The sequence below is a fragment of the Bos indicus x Bos taurus genome, chromosome 28 (genome assembly GCF_003369695.1).
Source record: "Bos indicus x Bos taurus breed Angus x Brahman F1 hybrid chromosome 28, Bos_hybrid_MaternalHap_v2.0, whole genome shotgun sequence".
NCBI lineage: Eukaryota > Metazoa > Chordata > Mammalia > Artiodactyla > Bovidae > Bos > Bos indicus x Bos taurus.
The window spans coordinates 8,088,065-8,113,909 of record NC_040103.1 but is presented as its reverse complement, the minus strand read 5'-3'; the positions used below and the strand labels follow the sequence as shown (position 1 = coordinate 8,113,909).

At 41.3% G+C, this 25,845-nt stretch overlaps 2 protein-coding genes across 8 annotated transcripts in view; one reads left to right on the top strand and one right to left on the bottom strand.

The window, feature by feature from the left end:
• Nucleotides 1–7,234: 7,234 nt before the first annotated feature.
• Nucleotides 7,235–20,673, bottom strand: GGPS1 (geranylgeranyl diphosphate synthase 1). The gene is made up of 4 exons (XM_027530537.1): nucleotides 20,464–20,673; nucleotides 16,234–16,326; nucleotides 10,263–10,333; nucleotides 7,235–9,803 (listed from the first exon to the last, which is right to left on the bottom strand). The coding sequence occupies exons 2-4, from the start codon at nucleotides 16,301–16,303 to the stop codon at nucleotides 9,042–9,044; spliced, it is 903 nt and encodes a 300-aa protein (XP_027386338.1). The 5' UTR covers nucleotides 16,304–16,326; nucleotides 20,464–20,673; the 3' UTR covers nucleotides 7,235–9,041.
• A 370-nt stretch (nucleotides 20,674–21,043) lies between these two features.
• The window catches only part of ARID4B (AT-rich interaction domain 4B), a 138,574-nt gene continuing 133,772 nt past the window's right edge, over nucleotides 21,044–25,845 (top strand). For 5 of the 7 annotated variants that reach the window (XM_027531032.1, XM_027531029.1, XM_027531031.1 and 2 more), the window contains exons 1-2: nucleotides 21,044–21,466; nucleotides 22,279–22,333. In XM_027531032.1, coding sequence (XP_027386833.1) covers nucleotides 22,328–22,333 — 6 coding nt within the window. In that variant the 5' untranslated portion in view covers nucleotides 21,044–21,466; nucleotides 22,279–22,327. The remainder of the gene's footprint in view (nucleotides 21,467–22,278; nucleotides 22,334–25,845) is intronic. The other 2 variants (XM_027531030.1, XM_027531028.1) reach the window with 1 other exon arrangement.

Below are 25,845 nucleotides of genomic sequence, written 5' to 3'. Positions count from 1 at the left end.
GTAAAAATAACTCAAAGGTCCACCAACTGATGAAGAGATAAAACAAAATATGGTATTTTCATACAATAAGCTAATTCAGACTTAAAAATGATTGAGGCTGTGATATAGTATGTATGAATCTTGAAAATATTATGCTAAGTGAAAGAAGCCAGTCACAAAAGGCGATATAGTGTATGATGCCATTTATATGAAACATTCAGAACAGGCAACTCTATAGACACATAAAGAATCTGCCCACAATGTGGGAGACCTGGGTTCAGTTCCTAGGTTGGGAAGATCTCCTGGAGGAGGGCATGCAACCCACTCCAGTACTCTTGCCTGGAGAATCCCTATGGACAGAGGAGCCTGGCGGGCTACAGTCCATGGGGTCACAAAGCCATGATGGACACTACACAACGACTAAGCACAGCACAGAATGGGCGTGAGGGATGGAGACAGGGAAATGGGGAGTGAATGCTAATTGTGATGGAGGTTTCTTTTAGGGGAAGCAAAAATGTTATAAAATTAGATTGTAGTGATGGTTGCTTAACCTCATGAATATACTAAAACCCACTGAATTGCATACTTTAAAAAATTTGTGATGTGTGAATCAATACAGCTGTTTCCAAAAAACAGGCATAGCAGTGCCCAGGGACCAGTGCTGACCCCCTTCTCTTCCTTACTCGCACACTATCCCTCGGTGCTGAGCTCACTCGATCCTATGACTTCATGTCAATGGCTCACAAAGCCAGCTTCCAGCCTTTCTTGATCTCCCCTCTGAACCCTATCTAAGTATGTGCCTGCAGATACCTTCTTGACATCTCTCTAGGATATCTCATAGCCATCTCTAACTCCCCTCTAAAAGTTGTTTCTCCCCTGCCTTTCTAAATCTAATTTATGATATCACTATTTAATATCTTAAAAAAATTTAGCAGTCATCCTTGATTCCTCCTTTTATTAACTCTGTTTTGTATCCACCAGTGATTCCTATCAGCTCCACTTTCAAAATAGTCCCCAGCTGAACTTCTTCATACCGTGTCCTGTGCTATCATCCTTATTTCAGCTACAATCAGCTCTCGTGGGATATTCTAACATCCTCCTCATAGGTCTCTTCACCTCTTCTCCTTCCCCTCTATAAACCCATCCTCTACTCAGATGCCAGAACAATCTTTTATAAAGGTAAATTAAATCCAGTTACTCCCTTTCTTGAAACCTTCCACTGGCTTCCCAATTGTACTTAAAGCCCCAAATCCTTACTCAAGCGCTTTCCTACCTTAAGATCTTTGGATTCCTTTTGTTTCGATTGCTCTTCACCAGGATTGTGGTATAGTTTTTTTTTTTTTTTTTAATCACTCAGAGCTTAACTACATGTGCTTCCTCAGAGAGGTCATCCTTGAACACTTAATGTTAAGTAGCCACCCTTGAAAAATTATCTGCTTAGGACTTTCCGATATTTCTTGCTTATTGCTTTTATGACTTTAAAAATGTTCAATATTTGAATATATAATACAGTCCCAAGCTTCAAAAATCAAAAGCAGTCAATAGATGTACAGTGAAAAGTCACTCTCGCTACTCTTTCAGTCTCTGTCCCTCAGTTCCTACCCTAGAGATAATCTATGCAAATACTTTTCTTTTATTCCATTCTTTTTCACACAATTGGTAACTTACTATAGTCTCTTAAACAACCTTGTGTTTTCTCTTCTCTTCCTATACCTTGGAAAGTTAGGTTGTTCAGTCATGTCCAATTCTTTGCGACCCCATGGACTGTAGCCCTCAGGCAAGAATACTGGAGTGGGTTGCCATTTCCTTCTCCAGGGCATCTTCCCGACCCAGGGATGGAACCTAGGTCTGCTGCGTTGCAGGCAGATTCTTTACCATTGGAGCCACCGGGAAACCCCCATAAGCTGGAGATCTAATTTAACAAAGGGGATATATTAGGAAGATACTGGATAGCTCACAGTGTAACAGGAGGGTTGGAGCACAGGTTCAGGTTTAGGACAAAGAACCAAGATAGAACTGGAACAAGAAAGAACAAGAACTGGAAAAGAACCAAAACAGCAGGTACTATTTACTTGCTTGGTCAGATTCCTAGCAGGTGAATGAACTCCAGCAGTTTTCTCCACTCAAGAACGGACACAGAATCCAGCTGGTTAAGATTAGGTCATGTTCAATTCAGTTCAGTCACTCAGTCATGCCTGACTCTTTGCGACCCTATGGACTGTAGCATACCAGGCTTCCCTGTCCATCACCAACTCCTGGAGCTTGCTCAAACTCATGTCCATCAAGTCGGTGATGCCATCCAACCATCTCATCCTCTGTTGTCCCCTTCTCCTGCCTGCAATCTTTCCTAGCATCAGGGTCTTTTCCAATGAGTAAGTTCTTCGACTTAGGTGGCCAAAGTATTGGAGTTTTGACTTTAGCATCAGTCCGTCCAATGAATACTAAGGACAGATTTCCTTTACGATTGACTGGTTTGATCTCAATCAAATGGTCATGTATCACCTTTCAACTATAGCCAGGCAGTGAGTGGAAGGAGACAGCAACCTCCTAGGATCCTTTGGCTTCCATATTTGAAGGCAGGGTACCTTGGCTGTAAACAGCTGGCAAGACATAATTCACCAAAAGGAAACAGGAGTATGATCAGGTAGAATTAGGATAGGAGAATGGCTAATTAACAACAAAGGTATCTCTGGTAGGAGCTTATGATTTTACATACATAACAGTGTAACACGCTTCCCTGGTGACTCAGTGGTCCTAAGTCTAATCCTGCCCACAATACAGGATATGGGTCCAGTCCCTGGGTTGCGAAGATCACCTGGAGGAGAAAATGGCAACCCACTCCAGTATTCTGGCCAGGGCAATCCCAAGGACAGAGAAGCCTGTCAGGCTAGAGTCCGTGGGGTCATAGTCAGACATGTTTGAGCACAAAATAGTGTTAACAAAATAACCTAGGTCGAAAGCAGAGGCCCAGGATAATTTTCCTTTAAAGGAGATGGTACAGTATTCAAGTTGGAGAAACACTGTTACATATCCCTTTTAAAGAAATGTTTTCCTGCTGCCCCACAGAGGAGTCAGCACCTCACTTACTATAGGAGAGCAATGGGTCTGCTGAGAGTAACAAAAAGACTTTATTGGGTCAGTCATTCACGGTTTAGTGGCTATTTATTAACTTAATTAGTGACCATGTTTAAGCTTTGCTTTGGAGGATCTCTACCAAGTACTTCGCTAAGGCCATCCTCTGACTCATTTTTTACCTGAATGGTGGGACTGGCTTGTTTCATCTATTTGCATTGTTAATTACTATAAAGACATTTTGATTTGGAACAAAAATCTCCAGTTAGGCTTTAGAGATAGAGCAGGTTTAATGGGTGGCAGGGGGACATTTCAGAAACAAGTATATAAGCATGAAGGTGGGAATGTGTTTAATAGGCAAGAATGAACAGTCAGGCTTAACTGAAGTGAAGGGATGGTAGGAGATAAGATGAGAAACAGATTATTGGGAGCTTTGACTGTCAAACTAAAGTGTTTATCCTATAAGGAAATGATTTATGAACGGAGGCACAAAATGAAAGCAAATTAAGATTACTTTGGCAGTTGTGTGCAACATGGACTAAAAGGAGGGCATTCCAGTAAAACAAGCTGGTAACATTAATTATCCGTATATGCTATGATACTCCAAGGCAAGAGGAAATTATTGGTTTGATCTTTTGTTTGTTGCAGCATTCACTAGCTAAATGATACTCCTGTCTCAGTCATGTAACACAGTAAACTGCTAAATTCTCCCAACAACGTCCTCATTAAATTGACAATCATAGGTGACTTGTGGCCTCAATAAATTGAGAATTTCTCCTAAATAACAATCTTTATGGTGCTGAATCCTTAGTTCCTTCTGAACTATCAGCAATTATACTCAGATTTTTTCTAAGCCTTATAAGAATGTCTAAAATTGTGCATTTTTATATCTTTAGTGCTAAGTCATATAGTGAATGCTATTTTTTTTTGTTCATCTCTAATTCAGAGCTTTGTAAACGTAAATGGCCAAGTTTCAAGATGCAATAAATTGAACAAACTTTAAAAAATTATACTTTCAGGACTTCCTTGTTGGTTCAGTGGTTGAGACTCCACGCTCCCACTTTGGGGGAGCACGGGTTCTATACCTGGTAGAGGAACTAAGATCTCGCATGTTGCATAGTGCAGCCAAAATAGAAGAGAAAAAAATTACACTTCCATGTCTGTTATCAAATCACAAATGCATGTTCATAAAATATATTAGAAAATCTATTAGTTTGTCTCTTGGAACAGCTAGTTTGCCTTGTTTCAATAATCTTCTGCTTCATTTTCAGGTTCTTTTGGTTTTGTCTAATTCTTTGTGGTTAATTGACTTAATCTGTCAACTTCAATAAATCATTTATTTCTTGTAAAATATGGACAGCTGTTAGAATTTACTAAAGCTAAATCTCTTTACATTTTTTACTTTTCAAATATTTAACTATTCCAATTTTACACTTCATACTATGTGACTTCACAAGTTTTGTTGAGATTTATAAATCACTTTGGCAGCTTACAGTTAGTACTGCTTTGCCCATTGAGATCTAAATGTCTTCCATTATTCATTATACCAATTTTCCAATCTTCAGATATATTTTTCTTTGTGTACAGTAACAAATATAGATCAAAGGTAGTAAACTGGTTATTCTCCTAAAGCACAGAGTGCTTTATATGTGCATTAGTGCTACAAATGCTTCCCAGATATCTCTATGACAAGATGCCCATTAAACATTCTACACAATTAACTAATGGGCTAATACTGAAATTTCTATTTCTATTGAAAATTCTAATGGACTAAACCTTTGCTTATTACACTATTATAATATTTACCGCCAGTATTGTAAAATTCTGCCATACAACTGTAAGGTGCAGTATATTCAATCACATAAAACCTGAGGTTGTGTTATTCTAAGACTTAATCAAATAATAAGAGTAAGTCTGCAGTTAGCCAGCTGGAGGTGGTGGGAGGTTAGGGAGCCAAATGCCAATTATGTCTGAGTTCATATTATTATGGGGTTCATCATCATGAGTTCTTTTCTGTATTCCAACCAACAGATATCAGCATGGCAATAAAGGCTGTTGTAAGTGCCATAGTGAAAATGAAAAGGAAGTGAAAATGTAAAGAGATGGAAAAGAGACATCTCAAGGGCCAAGTCTTGGGAGGACTGGACAGGAGGCAAGGCTAAGTAGTAAGTCAAAGAGATACTATTGGATCACTTTACGAATGCCAGTGCTGGACTTGCCTGGCGATCGTGGTTAAGACCCTGCACTTACACTGCAGGTGGCCTAAGTTCAATTCTTGGTGGGGGAGCTAAGGCCAAAAAAGCGGGGGCAGGGTGGGGGGGGGGGAGGGTATTAAAAAACAAATGCCAATGGTGACAGAAGAGACAAGAGATAGAAGCAGTTTCATTCAATCATTTTGGTTGGCAAAGGGATAAGAGGGGAGGTCTAAGCAGATTTTAAATATGCTGATTTCAAGCTAATGGAAAACACAGATGAACAGGTAGTTTAAAAATATAGGACTTGAATATAAGGTCAGGGTTCTGACACAATGGTAATTATGGACAAAACTGAAAGTAAACAGTCTAGAAATGGTTTCAGAAGGAAAAACATTCAGTAAGAATCATTAGAGGAAGAATTAGAGGTAGAAGAACCACATTAACATAAAAGGTAATATTTGAAGTTTATGGTATCTTTTCACATACATTATATTTAATGGAACCCTTGAGAGGTGGGAGATTAGTTTCAAGTCGATTTATTCATTCATAAATATTTATTAAGTTCTACTGAGAATAGGAGGGTGAGTAAGTCACAGTCCTTGCCCTTAATGAGTTTCTAATCCAATGGGAGAAGCAGACATGTAAAGTAATTAGGGGCTCTGATCCCAGCATTAACAATACTGGTTAGTAACTGGCTATTTACTTTCCAGTCTCCATTACAGGAAAATCACATGAGGCTAAGTGATAGTTCTGTCACTCTTCTATCTCCAAAGCCCAACAAAAGATCTAAGTCGTAGGCACTCAAGAAATATTCTAAATGAACTGCATGAAAACCAGGAGTATCTCAACAATGATGAACATTATTTTCTGGCAGAGAATAAGGTGTATGGGGAGAGTAAAATATTAGAAAATATGGGTAAAGTTGGTTGGAGAGATCAGATTTTGGAAAGCCTTACATGCCAAGGAATTTATAGATGGCAGTATTGGGGATTCTGAGAATTTAATACATGGGAATGATACAATCAGATTTGTGTTTTGGAAAGACAGCTTTGGAGTGTACTGGATAGACTGGAATGGGTAGAGGTTACAGGAAGGGAACTGTTGAGTACTTTAATACAATGGATCAGTGCTTTTTAAACTTAAACATATTTACGTGTGCATACAGAATGGGACGCCAACAGAAGAGCAAAGTGCTTTGATCTGTATTCAGGGCCCTGGCTCTGTTCAGTAGATGCTCAAAGAGAAAAACATAAAACAGGGGGTACCCAGTAGAAACTTCACAAATGGACATTTTCTTCCCTCTTTCTTTCCTCTTGGTATAATGTTCAAAAAAGAGCCAATGGATAAATCTTGAGGATATAAGGCAGGGAATGAAAAAGGCTCTCAAGAGACAGAAAAGGAGGGGATGAAGAACAGGAGAGTTTGTTTGGCTGAGGGCAGGAGGACAAACTTTTCTTGAGATGAAGGCAGACTATTTGAAGACAGACCTAAAGTAGTACAGCGGAAGAAAGGCAAGAAGAGTCTACATTTAAATGGGAGAAGAATGCAGAAGCTGGGGTGCTAGATTGGGATTTTAAATCTTCATCAGGATTAGATGGAAAATAAAAGGGCTCTTGAGGCTTTAGTACGTTAACTTGCAATGGCGGCAACAGTTTTGAAAACATCCCCCTAGTAGTACTAGGCAACATGGGAAGGGCAAATCATGGAACCTCGGATTCCTCCTGGGAACTGGCAGGACAGGCGGGACCTAAAGAAAGGGAGAAGGTGATTGAAGAAAGCTCTTGAAAGGGTCCCTGAAGAGAATGACTACAAAGTATAGGTTAGGAAGAGAAGTCAACTCAGGAAGCTGACAGTGAGAACTGATGCATTTAAAACCTTGCTGAGGTCAGAAAGTCATTTCTATCAACATAACTAGCCTTCATTCTTTTGATTTTGCCAACAAATAAAATCAGTTTCGTTTTCTTCTGTGTTAACCACCATGACTACAGTTCAAGTGAAAAAGATGTTTGATTATTTAATACACAATTCTTTGCCAAGCATTTCTGTCACTGAAAAGCAAGATAAAAATGACAAAAGAATCATGAGTTGTACCAGGCCGAAATTAATTTGATTAGATAAGGAATAACTACTTAAGCAATCTTTATACTTACAGGTAATTTGTCAATATAGTTAGCATTAGATCTTTCTGAGTAATCCAGTTTAAGTTATAGGTTCAAAAAATAAAGTTCAAACATCTGTAGGGTAGCACAAATATCTGATTTTCAGAAGAGGCTTCCCTGGATCAATTAAAATGGAAGATTCAAAATTTCAGTTAGATAAGGCAATACCCAACTTTTTCAAAAAAGACTTAGGTTAAGTGCTTTGGTGGGAATCCTTACACAAGTATATGGTAATCTGATAACATATTGCACAACAAATCAAGCAAAATGTAATGTTACTGAGAAATACAAACTTTGGGATGTCAGTGACACCTCTTACTACAGAAAATAGAGTCTCTTTTTCTTCATAGCTCTTGGGCCACAAGATTGCTCCAGGAGCTTAGGGTTTAAAATGAAACAAAGGGATAGTCACGGTTAAGGCACTATAAAGCTAACTGTGCCCGAGTCTAGACACTTTGGTTCTCAGGTTAACTCTTTTCTTTTCTTTAATCAGAGATTAAAGATGCCTACTTCCTTTTTCCATTCAAGCAACTGATTGCCTTTGGGTGGGGGGCCGGCGGCTAGTGATGTGCGTGGGAAGGAAAAGGTCAGTTGCCCCAGCTTTTGACTTGAGGTGAGCCAGTAACTCTTTTATGGTTTTTACTACTAAGAAAGGTTTAAAGACTCCTTCCTAAAATATTTTGCATATACCTTTTCTTTTTTCCTAAATGGAAAGATACCGCTATAACCAGACACTAATTTTGAGGTGGAAGTTACATTAGGGCTTCCCTGCTGGCTCAGTGGGAATCTGCTTGCAAAACAGGAAATGCAGGAGACTCAGGTTTGATCCCTGGGTCAGGGAGATCCCTTGATCAGGAAATGGCAAGCCACTCCAGTATTCTTGCCTGGAAAATTCCATGGGCAGAGAAGTCTGGCAGGCTACAACCCACAGAGTTGCAAAGAGTTAAGACACAACAGAGCACTGAGCATGTGTGTGGGTAGCAAGTTACACAGGAGGAAAAAGTTATCTGGGCTAGTGTGTAAACTTCATTCAGTGAAGACTCCTTGGTTAAAACAGCGGAATTTGCTGGATGGGGAGGAAGGAAAAAACGAGTTGAAACAAAGTGCCAGAATGCTTACTTTCATGGTCAGCTTCTTCATGGAAGTAAGGGAATTTCCAGGGAGGAGAATGAATTATTCTAAGCAACAACATTTAGGAAGAAAGAAGAGTTCCTGTGATCTTTGGGCCAGTGAGCTATAGAAACTGGTCCCAAGTTGATGGCTCAGAAATGGGGTAGATGAATTGTGAACTGCCCATGTAGTACAGTTAGGAAGTATGTGGATAAAAGTTCCTGGAAGCTGAAGTCTTCTTTATTGACAGAATCCACAGAACATGTGAGGCAGAGTTGGCCACAAGGTCCCAACATAGCACATTCTGACATTCAAATTAGACTTATTTAAATGTGGCTCCTTTTGATTCCTACAACTTTGTACTATGATGATTATCTGTACACAGGGATTCTAAATGGAAACAACTCACATCATCATTATCACTCAATTTTTGGAGACTAACAGCTTGGTCCAATTTTTAAGGTAATAGGCCAAAAGACAAAAAAAAGTCAACCAAGTATCAGGCCTAGTCGAGAATGGCTTAACATTATTCATTCTCTTCTTTGAACATTTTACTTAAGTGTTTTATTAGAGCTACTAGCTCAGGGTTTCCACCACGAGCATCAATTTGTTTATAGGCTTTAGATTCAAGCTCTTTAAGAGTATTCCGAGTATATTCAAAGGAACCTACATTCTCAAGGTAATGTACACAGTATTTTTTAATATCTATGTTTTCGGTTCTCTGGCGTAAGATATTCTGCACCTGGGTGCTTTCTGGCCTTGACCAGATAGCATGAATAGTAGGGAATGAGAACTTTCCCTCTGTTAGATCTTCACAAAAGCTTTTGTTTTCACTGTATTCTTTGGAGTGTAGATTAGCGTAATCATCCCTAATTTGGAAAAAGAGCCCAAGTGTATCAAGTAGTGGTTTTAAATCTTCTTTGTAATCAGAGAACAACTGCATGAGACCTACTGCTAATCCAAATAGTCCACCTGTCTTTTGCAGCACCATTGCTTTATATTCTTCTTCGGTGGGACAAGTGTAATTATCCCTCCAGTAGATATCTAGGCCTTGTCCCTGATGGAGTTCTAAAAGCTGGCGGGTAAAGAGCTTTACTGCATCCGGGTGATTGAGGGTTAAGACTTTCTCTAGGCCAAGAAAATATACATAATTAGCAGAATTGATGACAGATGGAATTCCATAGATACTGTGTGCCACTGGAAAGCCACGTCGGAGTTTTGAGTTGTCTTCAATATCATCGATGAGTAAACTGGCATTATGCAACATTTCTGTCACTTCAATGATAATCTAGTAAAAAATACAATTGAAAAATTTCATTTTATTTGAATTATTCAAAAGAGCTTACCAATACTTATTATATAACAGATTATCAGTGTCAGGTGTCTTCGTTTTTATAATTAATTATTATCTAGAGACCTCAATAGAAATAGCATATGATCACTAAACTGAGTTAAGAGCTAGGAATATTTTTACACAGTATCTATTAATGTCTTGGGCTTAAGAATTAAGTTAGAGAACTTCCCTGGTGGTCCAGTGGTTAAGAATATTTCAATTCAGGATATGTGTGTTCAGTCCCTAGTCAGGAACTAGGATCCCACAGGATGCGGGGCAACTAAGACCGTGCCACAACAGAGAGACCACATACTGCAACAAAGATGCTGTGTGCCACAACTAAGGCCTGACGCAGCCATAAACAAATACATACATACTAAAAAAAAAAAAATGAAGTTATAATTGCCTAAATACCTGTAACTTGTCTTCTGGAACTTTTAGCCAATGATTAAACGCCTGTGAAAGTTTGGTTCTCACTTGTTTACCTGCATTTAAAGAATACAATTTGGCAATAAATTAATATTTTAATTATAAGGAACACATTCAGAATAAAATAAAATAAAAAAAAAAAAAGAAACTTCTTCTAAAACTAATAAGACCTGATAAATCCAGCCCCACCAATTCATTACCTACTATAGAGCTTATCTCCTACTGCTGGGTCCCTACTGCCAAAACTCGTATCCTAAAGACACATAACCTTTTAAAATTTAGGCAGGTGAAACAGATTTATAGTACTCCAGTGGCCCATCTGGAGAAGGCAATGGCAACCCATTCCAGTACTCTTGCCTGGAAAATCCCATGGACGGAGGAGCCTGGTGGGCTGCAGTCCATGGGGTTGCTAAGAGTCGGACATGACTGAGCAACTTCACTTTTACTTTTCACTTTCATGCACTGGAGAAGGAAATGGCAACCCACTCCAGTGTTCTTGCCTGGAGAATCCCAGGGATGGGGGAGCCTGGTGGGCTGCCGTCTATGGGGTCACACAGAGTCAGACATGACTGAATCGACTTAGCAGCAGCAGCAGTGGTCCATCAGTGCACCCACTCCTTTCATCTTAACTTATATCAACAATTTTGGAATGGAATGGCTTTTAAGGAATTATGATCATTCCTTTTATGAAAAGGGAGACAGTCTAGTTAGTGACAGCCTATTTCAGAGACTACAGGTATTTATTTTATTTAATTGAAATATAGTGGATTTATAATGTGTTACCTTTCTACTATAGTGTAAAGTGATTCAGTTATACATATATATACATTCTCTTTTTTAATATTCTTTTACATTATGATTTATCATAGGATACTGAATATAGTTCCCTGAGCTATATAGCAGGACCTTGTTGTTTATCCATCCCATACATAACTATAGGTATTTCTAAGTAAAGGTACTTTGCTACTGAATTACCTTATAAAATGACCTCTTAAAATTATTTACCTTTAAGATTTTAGAGACTGGACAGCTTTGTTTCTTTTCAAGCAAAAAGTAAGATTACCATCCCATGAAGTATTTCTTTTTAACATCCTGAATTTAGTCAAAAGTTAATTTATTTTGACTGGGGCTATTAGTTTTTCGATATTATCTTTTTCTTATACAGAAAACTCAAGAGAGATATTTGGTTAATAGTCACCTCTAGAAGCTGTTTTAGCCCAGATATAAAGAAATGGTAGCTAAAAACCACAATCAGTTCATTTAATAAAAATGTTCTATGAGATTCCTGCTAAAGTGAATGCATAGCAACATACTAATTGCAGATTAGGCTTCAGAGAAATAGTTACATAAAAAGTTTCAGTAAACAAAAACAGTATTTTCTGAGTCCTATCTGTTTTTCTCTGCACCAATCATCCAAACAAGTGAATACATACACCCTCATCACATACCCAAATGGAAAAAGTTTCACTTTCTGTGAAAAGTCTAAAAGGGAAGGCTCTCTTAGGGTTCTGGAAGTAGTGTCCTCTATTAACCCTTAAGGTGAACAAGGTCTGAGTAGCAATTATACCCTTAACATCTGATGTATTTTCCAGTTTGACAAAGGTCAATCTGGGCTACAATGAGAATGCACAATTGTGCAAAGTAACTTCATCACTTTAAAAAACCAAGCTTCATTTTCATTAGAAGATGAAGAACACAGAAGCAATGTACAGTCACATTTCCGCTTTCATTTCAGAATGTATTTGGAAAATAGTCAAATGAATGGCTTAATTTACACATACTCAGGTTTTGTTTTCAGGTTTTAATATTACAATAATAACTGTTTCCTCTTTAAGACCTTAAGATTACTGACTCCCTTTCTGCACGCTTACTTCTTCCTCGGCTTTCAACCGCAAAGGCCTGGGGACCTACCCTTCTGCATAGGTAAATAAACAAACATAAATACAAGTCATTCTATTAATACTTCACTAGTTCCAAATAGGAAAAGGAGTACGTCAAGGCTGTATATTGTCAGCCTGCTTATTTAATTTATATGCAGAGTACATCATGAGAAATGCTGGGCTGGAAGAAGCACAAGCTGGAATCAAGATTGCTGGGAGATATAATAACCTCAGATATGCAGACGACACCATCCTTATGGCAGAAAGTGAAGAGGAACTAAAAAGCCTCTTGATGAAGGTGAAAGAGAGTGAAAAAGTTGGCTTAAAGCTCAACATTCAGAAAACGAAGATCATGGCATCTGGTCCCATCACTTCATGGCAAATAGATGGGGAAACAGTGGAAACAGTGTCAGACTTTATTTTTCTGGGCTCCAAAATCACTGCAGATTGTGACTGCAGCCATGAAATTAAAAGACGCTTAACCCTTGGAAGAAAAGTTATGACCAACCTAGATAGCATATTCAAAAGCAGAGACATTACTTTGCCAACAAAGGTTCATCTAGTCAAGGCTATGGTTTTTCCTGTGGTCACGTATGGATGTGAGAGTTGGACTGTGAAGAAGGCTGAGCGCCGAAGAATTGATGCTTTTGAATTGTGGTGTTGGAGAAGACTCTTGAGAGTCCCTTGGACTGCAAGGAGATCCAATCAGTCCATTCTGAAGGAGATCAGTCCTGGGATTTCTTTGGAAGGAATGATGCTAAAGCTGAAACTCCAGTACTTTGGCCCCCTCATGCGAAGAGTTGACTCATTGGAAAAGACTCTGATGCTGGGAGGGATTGGGGGCAGGAGGAGAAGGGGACGACAGAGGATGAGATGGCTGGATGGCATCACTGACTCGATGGACACGAGTCTGAGTGAACTCCGGGAGTTGGTGATGGACAGGGAGGCCTGGCATGCTGTGATTCATGGGGTCGCAAAGAGTCGGAGACGACTGAGTGACTGAACTGAACTGAATTTCAGAACACCCTAATGTCAAAAATTATTATTATAACCTTTTATTGTAAGAGTAACTTTACAGTAAGTGGTCTCACCCACCTTTAAGACACTTTAGTAACTCTGAAGCTCTCTGTGAAAAAAATGCATAACAGTTTCCTGCTTCTTTAGGAAAATCTTTTGAGATTATAGTCTACCATGAATGCAAGAGTATAGTTGATTAAAAAAAAAAGACGGGATACCTAACGAGTCTTAAATATGTTATCCAAAGGCCTAAAGCATTACTTCCGAATAATGAGAATTACAACAAAGCTACTGGAGTAGTTCACTAGGTACGTAAGCATTATTAGTAAAATGTAAATACAGGCAGTTCTTGCTTTGTATAGTAGTGGAATGGGAGACACTGGGAGATGCTAGTTAAGACTCTTATAACTGATAACTGGCACATTTTACAGTAGCCCAGTTCCAACCAGTGTTTGCCAGCTCGTAACAAAGTAAGCCCAGCAACAGGCGGGGAGAGTTCAGGAGAAACAGTGTGACCTGTCTCAATTCGAGATCCTAAAATAAGTGAAGCTACTGGCAGCTGAATAAATGTCACCCAAAAGCCGTCCCTTGGCTTTTTCTGTAACAGTTGGCAATGTTCCCTTGTATTCTCCACTTGTTTCTCCTCCATGCTTTTGAAGCATTGACATTAGTAAGTGTGTCTCCATTATAGTCTGCTATGTTGACTTAGCTGCTACTGCTGCTAAGTCACTTCAGTTGTGTCCGACTCTGTGTGATCCCATAGACGGCAGCCACCAGGCTCCCCCGTCCCTGGGATTCTCCAGGCAAGAACACTGGAGTGGGTTGCCATTTCCTTCTCCGATGCATGAAAGTGAAAAGTGACAGTGAAGTTTCTCAGTCGTGTCTGACCCTTAGCGACCCCGTGGACTGCAGCCTACCAGGCTCCTCCGCCATGGGATTTTCCAGGCAAGAGGACTGGAGTTGGGTGCCATTGCCTTCTCAGATTATGGTCTGCTAGAGTAGAAAGCATGATGGTTTCCAAGGTGGAGGTAGAGCTACCACTCTTCTGGCTTTGGACAACCACACTTACCCTCCCCTGGCTCATAAAGAATAGAAATGCCCTAATTTCCACTGAGGTATGCTCATCAAGAAAAGTGTGCACTTTGTTCATTTTAAAGTGTTTATTTCCTTTTGGCTGTGCTGGGTCTTTGTTGCTGTGTGAGCTTTCCTCCAGTTGTGGTGAGTGGGGGCTACTCTCCAGTTGTGGTGTGCGGGGGCTACTCTCCAGTTGTGGTGTGCAGGCCTCTCATTGTGTTGACCCCTCCTGTTGCTGAGCATGGGCTCTAGGGCATGAGGGCTTCCGGAGCTGCAGTTACTGTGCTCTGGAGCACAGGCTCAATAGTTCCGGTATGTGGGCTTAGTTGCTCTGCGGCACTCAGTTTTCTTCCCCGATCAGGGATCGAACCCACATCTCCTGCACTGGTGAGTGGATTCTCTACCACAGAGCCACCAGGGAAGCCCACATGTGCACTTTGGAACCGAAATAAAAAGTTTTAATTGTGACTGAGTTGAGATCATCACTACACTATAGCTGAGACACACTATGAGCTAAATAGGTCTTCCTATGGTTGTCAACTTATCACTTTATTTTCTTTTGGGGCCACACTGCACAGCTTGTGGGATGTCAGGGATTAAATCCAGGTCCTTGGCAGTCAAAGTGCAGAGTCCTAATGACTGGATTGCCAGGGGATTCCCAACTTTTCACCTGAGTAACTGGTTTGAATTTTTATTATGAGAAGCCACATTTATCAAATGCATGACTTTTTACTTGCTACTATCACATCTCAGAAAAGCTAAGGAAAAAAAATTAGCAAAATAAAACAAGCACATACATATGATAAAGCCATGTCCAAGTGACTCATCTTTGTAGAGGAATAATTTAGATTATGCTTCCAAGTAATGTGCTTTGAATGTATTGCTATTCGTCTCTTACAGGAAGTAGTAGTGTTAAAAAATGCTGTCTGGGGTTTCCCTGGTGGTCTGTGGCCAAGGATCCTTCTTGCAATGCAGGGAATACTGGTTCAATCCTTGGTCGGGAAAGATTCCACATGCAGTGGAGCAACTAAACTCATGGGCCACAACTACTGAGTTTGTGCATCTAGAGTCCATGCTCCGCAACGAGCAGCCACTGCAGTGAGAGGCCTGCACCTCGCTGAAGAGTAGCCCCTGCTCGCTGCAACTAGAGAAAGCCGACATGCTGCAACAAGGACCCACCACAGCCAAACAAATAAAAAGTTAAGTGTAGCTTTTTGTTGTGGAGAAGGCAATGGCACCCCACTCCAGTGTTCTTGCCTGGAAAATCCCATGGATGGAGGAGCCTGGTAGGCTGCAGTCCATGGGGTTGCTAAGAGTTGGACACGACTGAGGGACTTCACTTTCACTTTTCACTTTCATGCACTGGAGAAGGAAATGGCAACCCACTCCAGTGTTCTTGCCTGGAGAATCCCAGGGATGGGGGAGCCTGATGGGCTGCCGTCTATGGGGTCGCACAGAGTCAAACATGACTGAAGCGACTTAGCAGCAGCAGCTTTTTGCTGTCATACAAATTGGCATAAAACCCCCTAATATCCAAACAGTAGGGAATAAAAATGTGTCGCATCCATAAAGGATAAAATTTCTAATGAGATACTCAAATGTTTTAAGTATTTTTATTTTTATTTATGTTATAAAATTGGGTATTTTTAAAGAGGTGCCTTAAAAACGTCCCTTTTAAGAAAAAAAGATTGTAAAAGTTTATAATTATTTTCCTTATATGTATCTGAAGATTCCCTAGAGAAGGAAATAGCAACCCACTCCAGTACTCTTGCCTTGAAAATCCCATGGACGGAGGAGCTTGGTGCAGGCTACTATCCATGGGGTCACAAAGAGTCAGGCACGACTGAGTGACTTCACTTTCACTATATGTATCTCCTTATAGAAAGTCTCAAGAGCTGGCAATTCTAACCTATTCTGTACGCTAATTTTTAAATGACTACTTCTCTATATAAATGACCCTATATGTATTATGACTAAACTATTACCTGGTAACTGAAGTAAGTACTTGTAAGGTTCTAGAAGAATTCTTTGGACGGTTTCTTGAGTCTTCTCCATTGTTTTTAAATTTCAAAGCTGATCTGTAAAAAAGGAGAAACATAAAGATGATGCAATTGAGTATCAAAGTGGAAAGGAGTTTGTATTTCAAGATGTTTTAGTAAAAGTAAACTTTCAGTTTGGTTTTAAGTGCAAATTCTACACCTATGAAATCTTAAAAACAAATCCACAGAATTAGATACTTCTGTATTTGATTGATCATATAAATTAGAAAACATACTTTTTTTCCTAAGAGCATTAAAATGAGTATGTTTTATACATGTGACCGTTAAACAACACTGGGGTTCGGGGCACCAACACCCTCCCCTCTGCAGTTGAAAATCTTGAGTACTATCAATAGTTCAGAGTTGAACCTCAGTATCCCTGGTTCTGCAGGCACAGATTTAAGTCTAACCACAAATCATGTAATACTGTAGTATATATTATAAAAAAAAATATGAATATAGGTGGAACCTGAGCAGTTCAAACTCACATTCTTCAAGGGTCAAATGTATATTTAAAACGTAAGGAGAATACAAGGAGAAAATTCTTTGATGCATTTTCTTCACAATCCATTTCAGACACTCTGATTAAGACACACACTAACGAGTGCAATTATAAAAGAAGTTTTTTAAAAATTAGTTAATTTACTAATTTTTGGCTGCTTTGGGTCTTCATTGTTGCGCGTGGACTTTCTCTAGTTGTGGCAAGTGGGGCATACTCTTCCTTGTGGTACATGGGCTTCGCACTGTGGTGGCTTCTCTTGTGGAGCACAGGCTCCAGGGCACGTGGGTTTAGTTGTGGCACATGGTTTTAGTTGCCCTTTGGCATGTGTGATCTTCTTGGACCAGGGGTCGAACCAGTGTACCCTGCACTGGTGGGCAGATTCTTATCCACGTACCACCAGGGAAGTCCCTTCAGTGCAATTATATTATTGAAAATATTCCCCTGAGGTGACTTATTATTTTGAATTTTACATTTACTTCAATATTTCCTAAAATTGCACTCACAATTTTACTAGAATCCTCCTTTACTGTTGAATTTCCACTATCTCTTTGTAAATATCTATTGCTACTTTTGTCCTCTTATTAAGGAATTTTCATTTCTGTTTTTGTTTTTTTCTGTTTCTTTTGTTTGGGGGGGTGGTTGCGGGGAAGTCTTCATTCCTAATCTGGACATTTTAGAAGGTTTCTCACCTCTGTCTACTTTCGTTTTTTGAGACAATGATTTGGTCCCAAGGATCATGCTAAAGGATTGAAAGGTGTGTTTTCTATAGTCTACTCTTGAATATCTAGGTGAAAGGATCATAAAAATCTGCACTTCCCAAAGGAAATCCTTTTAGCGATATGAATCCAAAGAGAAAATTTCCATACAGAAAACTGCTACATATGCCTTGAACAACAATTAAGTATGTCCCAAGGTAAAAAAAGTTCAGAAAATACTTTGAAATAATCTAAATACCAGTTTGGTAACCTGATGTGTGCTCAGTCATGTCCGATTCTTTGTGACCCCACAGACGGTAGCCCGCCAGGCTCCTTTGTCCACAGAATTTTCCAGGCAGGAATACTGGAGTGGTTTGCCATTTCTTTCTCCAGGGGATCTTGCCTACCCAGGGACTGACCCTGTCTCCTGCATTGGCAGGCTGATTCTTTACCCCTGTGTCACCTGGAAGTAACCTAATAACACCTATACTGTTTAAAGTCTAACAAAAATTACCTTATTCTTAAGAGATTAAAAAAGAAGATGATATGCAGGAAGAATAATCACTTAGGGAAAAGATTACTTAACAGAATTAAAAGAATTTTTAAAATGTACCATATATATACTATTTTATTTAAACCAATTAGTAGCCATCTCTTCTCAACTAGGTTGAGAACAAATATTCTGTTTATCTTTTTCACAGCCTCCAGAACACAGAATTTAAAAATCAATATGCACTTCCCTAGTGGTCCAGTGGTTAAGAAACCATACTTCCAACGCAGGGGGTAGAGTTTGGATTTCTGGTTGGGGAACTAAAATCCCTCATGCCATGCGGTGTGGCCAAAAGAAAAATAAAAACTTGTAAGAACAACTCTGAATAATTCTGTTTTGTCTCTGTCTAGACTAGTAGCACGGAGAAGGCAATGGCACCCCACTCCAGTACTTTGCCTGGAAAATCCCATGGATAAAGGAGCCTGGTAGGCTGCAGTCCATGGGGTCCCTAAGAGTCGGACACCACTGAGCAACTTCACTTTCACTTTTAACTTTCATGCATTGGAGAAGGAAATGGCAACCCACTCCAGTGTTCTTGCCTGGAGAATCCCAGGGACCGGGGAGCCTGGTGGCTGCCATCTGCGGGATCACAGAGAGTTGAACACGACTGAAGTGGCTTAGCAGCAGCAGCAGCAGCAGCAGCAGCAGCAGCAGCAGACTAGTAGCAACTATACACTCCTGGATAGATATCAGAGCTAATCTGTTTCAATTCTGTGGGTTTTGTTTGATGTTTTTTCCAACTGAAAAATCAGTTATGAATTTTTTAAAAAATCATCCTTTCCTTTGATCATTCAAGAAAGTTTAAGAATACTCACCTAACAAATAGGTCATTAATGTTCCTTTCCCAAAAAACGTTTATATGAAAGTATTCTCAACAGTGGGGAAACATAGAAGCCTCAATTTTTCTAGGTACTGAAAACCAGTCTGTTTCTTGTCTTGTGTAGTTTAACTGTTGCTACATTACAACTCTGTGACAATAATTATTACAGTTGCTGTAATAATTAAGTTATAAATATATTAATTAATAAATTATAAATAAGTTACTCTGACCTTTTTCTTTACCCAAAAGACTGCAATTTACCACACCTAGAAATTTTAGCTGTCACATAGGAGACCTGAATATAAAGAGGCATTACTGTGTTACATGAACTCTACTAATTTTTACAGTATTTTATTGATGTATAGTTCATTACAATGTCGTGCCTAGAGTGAACAACCACCATAGATTGCCTCTGTTCAGTCTGAAACTACTCATTTTCAAAACTGGGAAACTGCCTTAAATTTGTTCAAACAATATATTATGAATAGTAATTAACACAAAATCAAACTCTCTTCTCCATGGAGACAATAACCCCCAGGCTGGACTCCCTGGTACCTGCCCCTCTCTTCTAGTCCTCTACTCTTCACCCTGTGACCTTTCCTAAATTCAAATCTGGTCCTATCTCCCCTCTGATCGGGAACCCTTACACATTATCCCATGGCTCTTAAACAGAACAAAACTCCCTAACAAAGCGTGTCAGGTTCGCACAGTCAAACCCCCAGCCCTCCAGCCTCAGTTCTTCGTATTTTAAAAAGCTCCCCGCTGGCATAAGGCTTTCCAACATGATACCGTTTCTGTCTGGAATGTTCTTTCCTTAAGTTAAACTCCTGCTAAACTTTCTGCTCTCAGCTCGATCTTTACTTGCTCGGGAAAGCCTTCCCTCATCTCCCTATTTCCAATTCTCTTATCACGATTACATTCTCTCCAGTAGCAATCACACCTGTTGCAATTTCACACTGAGGTGTGAGTCCATCCTGTCCGTCTTACGCTCAGATTCAGGAAGGCAGGGGTCATACCAGTTTTTTCACATGGTAGGCGCTCAAATATGTGAAATGAACGCCGGAATCAACGGCAAGTGCCTTCCAACGCGTTAGAGACTAAACTCAAGGCACACTCCGGCATGGAAAAGTGAAAATATCACGCAAAGTGTTTTGTTTTTTTTCTTTAAAGGGAAGGATCTGGTTTCAGTATTGCCAAATCGACATACAAATATAAGGACGGCTGCGGAGCGCAGAGTGCATCCGTCCAAAATCCGGGAGATGATGGATGGGTCTGAAGAAAATTGCCGGAGAGACACAGGGAGGGAATTTAAATAACTTCGAGTCAGATTTTTAACACAGGCTTGGCAGAAGAGCTTCAGACGTCGACTCCCCTAGCACAGGGTCGGTGAGGTGCCCGCTTCCTCTCAGCCCAGAGGGCCCCTTCCGCCCCGCTGGGTCCCTTACAGCTCCTCCCCTTCTCCAGCCAGAGGATGGAAAATTCATACACAATCCGGTTCAGCATCCGGGTCCTCACCCTCCTTTCTTTCTTTCCTCTCAGCTCCGCCTCCCAGCCTCCCCCACCCACCTCCCCATCCGGGTTCCCCCCAGCCGCCACCACAGCCACTCACGGTTCGAGGATGATATCACAACTTTCACGCCGCGGGTCCGGGAGTAAGCTGTACCCAGTATCAGCTTCCCAACTTATAGTTCAGAGTAAGAGTCCCTCCGATGCCTACATGAATACCTCCCCCTATTTCACCACAGAACTCGCCGCCCTCCTCGGCCGCCGACGACCCCGCATTACTCGGTGCAATAAAATGCGCCATCCCGGTCACACTGCGCAGGCGTCGTTGCCACCTCCCCTCTGCTTTGTTGCTCCGCCCCCTTTCTACCCCCCCGCCTGTCTCACGGAGGAGCGGGGCATTGCGGGTCTTGCAGTTCTCCGGAGGGAGGCTTCGCGCATTGGCCCGAAAGGCTGGACTGCATTTCCCGGGGAGCTTTGAGGCGTAACTTTCTGTTTCCATAGAACTGGTGGGAAAATGGCGTCGTTGTTTGTATCGCGGGGACCAATAGGAACAGGGTATAGGCGGGTTCTAAAGGAGCCTAACCAATCCGAGGTCGTCTAAGAAGCCATCCGGGAAAGAGGTAGGGGAGGGGAAAAAAGTCTAGGGGAGGGGAGAAAGGAGGGAAGGGGGGGACTTGGGGTGGGGGGGAAGCGATGTTTGCCCGTCAGTCGAGTCCGGAGTGAGGAGCTCGGGCGCTGGAGCGGAGGGAGACTCTTCAGCTTAAGCTTGCCGCTGCCACGGCCACCGCCTGTACTTTTGCTCGGAGGGAGTCGCAGAGGGTCTGTCGCCGCCGTCCTCTGGAGGGCAGCGCGATTGGGGGCCCAGACCTCCAGTCCGGGAGAGATTTTTCGTCGTCCCCCCTCCCCCCAGCGAGGGAGCCCGAGCGGCCGCCAAACAAAGGTACCAGTCGCCGCCGCGGGAGGAGGAGGAGCCGGAGCTTCAGCCTCAGCAACCGCTGGACCCGCCGCCCTTCTTCCCCCATCTCTCCCCCGGCCCTGCTGGTTTGGGGGGGGAGCAGGGGAGGGGACTCTGGACGTGCCAGGGTCGGAGCTCGCCTCCGAGGAAGGTAGGGACATTTTCTGAGGCTTTCGCGGTCTCGTAAGGGGGTCTTTAAGGGAGTCACTGGGCCCGGCCGAGGACCCGGGGAAGGTCGCTCTGGTGGTCTCCCCGGGCACGGATATTCGGGGCCTCGGCCTCCATGGAGCTCCCCCCGTTCCCCGCAGTTGCCGAGTCCGAGTCGCCCCCCAGCCTAGCGGCCGCACACTCAGCGCTTTAGCGTCCCTCGGCCGCGGTGGGGGGCCCGGGTCGGTGGGGGAGCTCTGCCGCCTCCTGGCCCCTCGGCGCTCTCGCCGTCCCCTCGGATCCCGCTCCCACTTGTCGGGTGTCCATCTCGGAGCGGGACGTGAGCTGAGGCTCTGCGGCGGGTCGGTGCAGCTCGCGGCCCGCCCGGCCCGTCCGTCGCCCCTGCTGTGCTCCCCCAGGCCCGGCTTGCGCCCGCTTGGACTTGGGGTGCGCGGCCCTTTCGAGGGGGAGCTGCCGGAACGGCGCGGAGGCCCTCGGGCAGGAGGGCGCCCGGCCCCGCGCCGGCTCCCAGGCTTGTTGTGAGTTTCTTCTCTGACAGAAATGGCGTCATTGTCGGAGACGGGAAACTCCGTCGGGTCCCGACAATGGGGACGGGAAGCTGTCGAGCTGTGTAGGTGGCCGGGTTTGCGGGGATGGCGGGGCCAGAGGGGACCCTGGATCGGCGTGTGGTGGTTTGGGGGCTGACGCCTCCTTGAGCTCCTTTTCGGCGTGCAGGCTTCGTTGGAGTCTCTCCGCCTCCGCCAGTGCAGAGGGGTGCCCGTGATGTTGACGGGGTGTCTTTTGTTTCTTCTCCAGGTGCAGGTGAATCTGGTGTTTTCGGGGAGATCGCGACCCCAGGATCATCATGAAGGTAAGATCACCTCCAGAAGTCGAGCCTCGGGGGCTAGAGAATCTAGGAAGTGGGGGCTTTGATTGAGTTCGGGTAGGGGGCCCCTCCGAGTTTTGCCGAGGAAGGTGTGTGTGGTGGCTTGGCGCCCGAGCTCGTCCCCGGAGACGACGAGGGTCAGCTGGTGTGGATATCGGTGGGCTTTGCTGTGGAGTTGGAGCTGATTACCGGATATCTCGCTGAGGATGATTTTTCCTCATAGAACCTCTCTTTTTGCGGGGAATGAGAGAAATAGCTGCGTGAATTTAAGTGTTTTAAAAGCAGGTCAAGTAATCTGATTCTAGAAACTGAACTGTATTGTGGTTCTATCGGTTACACTGATGAAAGAACATCTCATTTATTGTGTGAACAGTATTGTGAATTTTTAACAGAAGACCTCCTTGCTTAAGGGAATTATAATCTTAATTGAAAGATTTTTTGAAGAGAATGTTGATGATCTTTCCATAATTCAGAGATAGCAGTTAGTTGTTCCTTGTATTTCCGGGGATTTAGGATTATATGGTGTGTTTTCCTCTGCTGATCAATTAGGTCTATTAATTATCAGATGCTGTATTGCATTGTGATAAAACCGATGGCCAGGTTCCTTTTAAATGTAAACATATTAACTGAGGGGAGGATATTGTCTAAAAGAGTAGGGTTTGCGTAAATGGTTGAAGACATTATAGTCATAAACTTAGTACAGGTTGTTTTTTCACTTTAGAGAATATGTGATTGAATGCTGCCATATTTTTTAACGCCACTTCAGGATGAAAAGCCTTAGATATCTGAAATGTTTAGATTCAGCTAGTGGAACTTAGAGATTAGCAGGTATTTTTCATCCATTACAAATTCAGAAGAGCTTGAAAAGAGTATGCAACAGTTAGTATGTTAAAATGTAAATTCCAACCACTTTTGACAGTCCTTTGAATTATTTTTAAAAAATTTTTAATTCTCTTCAGAATCAGGACCACTTTTATAGTACTGCATCCAAATTAAAATTTGTAGTACTTGTTCATGGTAGAAAGTGAAAGCTGTGACTACTTAAATATTTATCAGCTATACAAAGTAGTTAAATTCAGTCCTTTTTTTTTTTTTTTTTTTTAGGTTGTTTTCTTTTTGAGTTTGAGGTGCTATAAACTCCTACATGAAACAGTTTAAATCTGATGAATTACTATTTCACCTTCATGTAAATAAAAAAAACAATCAGTGATGTTTCAGAAATGAATCCCTTTTGTTAATCACAGATGCTAGCTCCGTCACCTTCTGTCTGACCTGTGTGAAACAGTGACAAGTAAATTTTTTAGAAAAAATTATATCTTCTTTGGCATTGGACAGCAATTTCTATAGAAAAGTGTTGGGTTGAATGATTTAAGTTTATAGGGTGAATAATACAGGAGTTAGTTTGGAATAAATGTTGTAATCTGTCAAAGTTTCCAGTGGAGTGCCTGGCACATCTAGGGTACTGTGTTAATTTTTGGTTAAAGGAAATGTAGTAAGTTGAAGGTCTTTTAGATTTTCTTTTTCTCTCTTCCTTTCATTTTTTTTTTAAACCCGTTTAAAAAATGAAAGTACATTGGAAACTTCAGCTTGAAAGTTTCATAGTATTAGGCAAATGCAATTTTTTGGTGTTATTTTAGAACAACTCATTTTAAAGATTCAGCATTTCTGTTATTACTGCCTTTAAACAAAAAGTTACTAATAATGTTAAAAAGAAAGAATTGCTAAAATAATCGTCCAATTTTATACAAGAAGGTCTGTTTTTATCAGTACAGTAAGTCCTCTCTTTGGGAATCTACTAGTAATCATAAGTTCTAAAAGCTTATTTCCTTTAACTTAAAAAGTTGAGAGGCTGCCCATGGTTGGTATTTGCTTTAACAAAATTGTAATTCAAAAAGTATGTAATACTGATTATATTAGACTTTAGATTTTCTCTTTTGTGTGTTCCCAGTCTCTATATTGTAATGACAACTAAGCCATGGTAGGACCTAGGTCAATTATCAGATCTACCAAAGAAATTTGTACTTTGTAGCAAGCTTTTAAGTTCGTATTATTTGTCCTCCTAGCCACAGTAAATTTTATTAAGTGACAGCGTATTGAGGTAACTGAAAAAGTGTGTAGGAATACACTTTTTGGGTTGTTGCTTTAGAGTCCCAAGGCAAGGAAAAATACACATATCATTTTAAATGTTGTATGTTTTAGAAGCAGTTTTCCTGTAGTACTGCCTTTAAAAATTTATTTAAATAAATAAAGCCCCTTTACTATATCTGTGGTTCTGCCCGCTGTGTTTTGAGAAATGGCTATAACGTAAAAGCGGTTTTGTGCTTTAACATGGAGCATGACGTTGGCGTTGTGTTGGGTCTACTTTTCATACTTGTGATAAGCCTTTCAATGTCGTTGATAGCACATTGTGAGGAAATGATAGATTATTGAAGTCCGTAAATCATTCTAAGACTTACGTCAGTTACATTTTGCTTTTTTCTAAATTTCTTTCTTTTTTTTGCTTTTATATCGTACATGTTACTAACATTTCTCATTACACTGCAGTAAATTTTCAAGTGGATATGGAATAGAGTAGACATTTCAGAGTCTTTAGGGGATAAGTGATTCAGATGGTTGTGCTTAGGATCTGGGGAGATGGGCTTTTTCAGATGTACCATTCTCTCCTCAGTAATCACTGTCTGAGACCACATAAAAATAATGGATTGATTGCACGTGCCTATTGAAGTATCCTTTGTGTGAGTGAGTGTTCTCAGTCCCTCTCTGCCCACCCCACCCTTCTCCTTTCCTCTCTCTCCCTCCCTCTTTCCCCTCTACCTTTCCTTCCTCTCTGTTTTTTTTTTCCTTCCTTCCTCTCCTCATCTATCCTTCTTTTCTCTCTCCCCATTTTATAAATCTTTGACTCAACAACAACCCCTTCCGTGTGTCAGGGAGTGTGACATGAAGGTAAATAACGTCAGTCCTGTTCTCAAGGAGCTCATAATTTAGTTGAAGACACAGAAAAATAAAGCAAATGGTACATATTGAATTATACAAGTATTTTTTGCTGTACAGTATTTGTGATTAGTGCAATGGGAGGACAGAAGAGGACATCTAAAGCAGAGAGCCACGGAAAGTTCTTTGGTGGACTTGGCATCTAAGCTGAAAGTTAAAGCTTTTGCTAGGTAAGAAGAGTAGAAAAGAGTGTTTCAGAGAGGGAACAACATACTGGAAAATAAAGGAAAAAAACCAGATGATGTATCTGGGAACTGTAAGTAGTTCAGTGTGACTGAGGTTGACATAAAGTGTGATGCATCGGGGGTGGGAATAGAAGGGCAGTGACGGGAGATGAAAGTAAGTCAGGGAGCCGAAAAAGTTCTGAAAAGCTACGTGGAACCACTGAATGTCAGGGTACTGGGCTTATACTAGAGAGAGATCACTTTGGTAGTATTGTAGTGAAATATCTAAAGGGAAATCTAAATGGAAAATCTGGAAATTCCAGGTGATAGATAAGTCAAAGT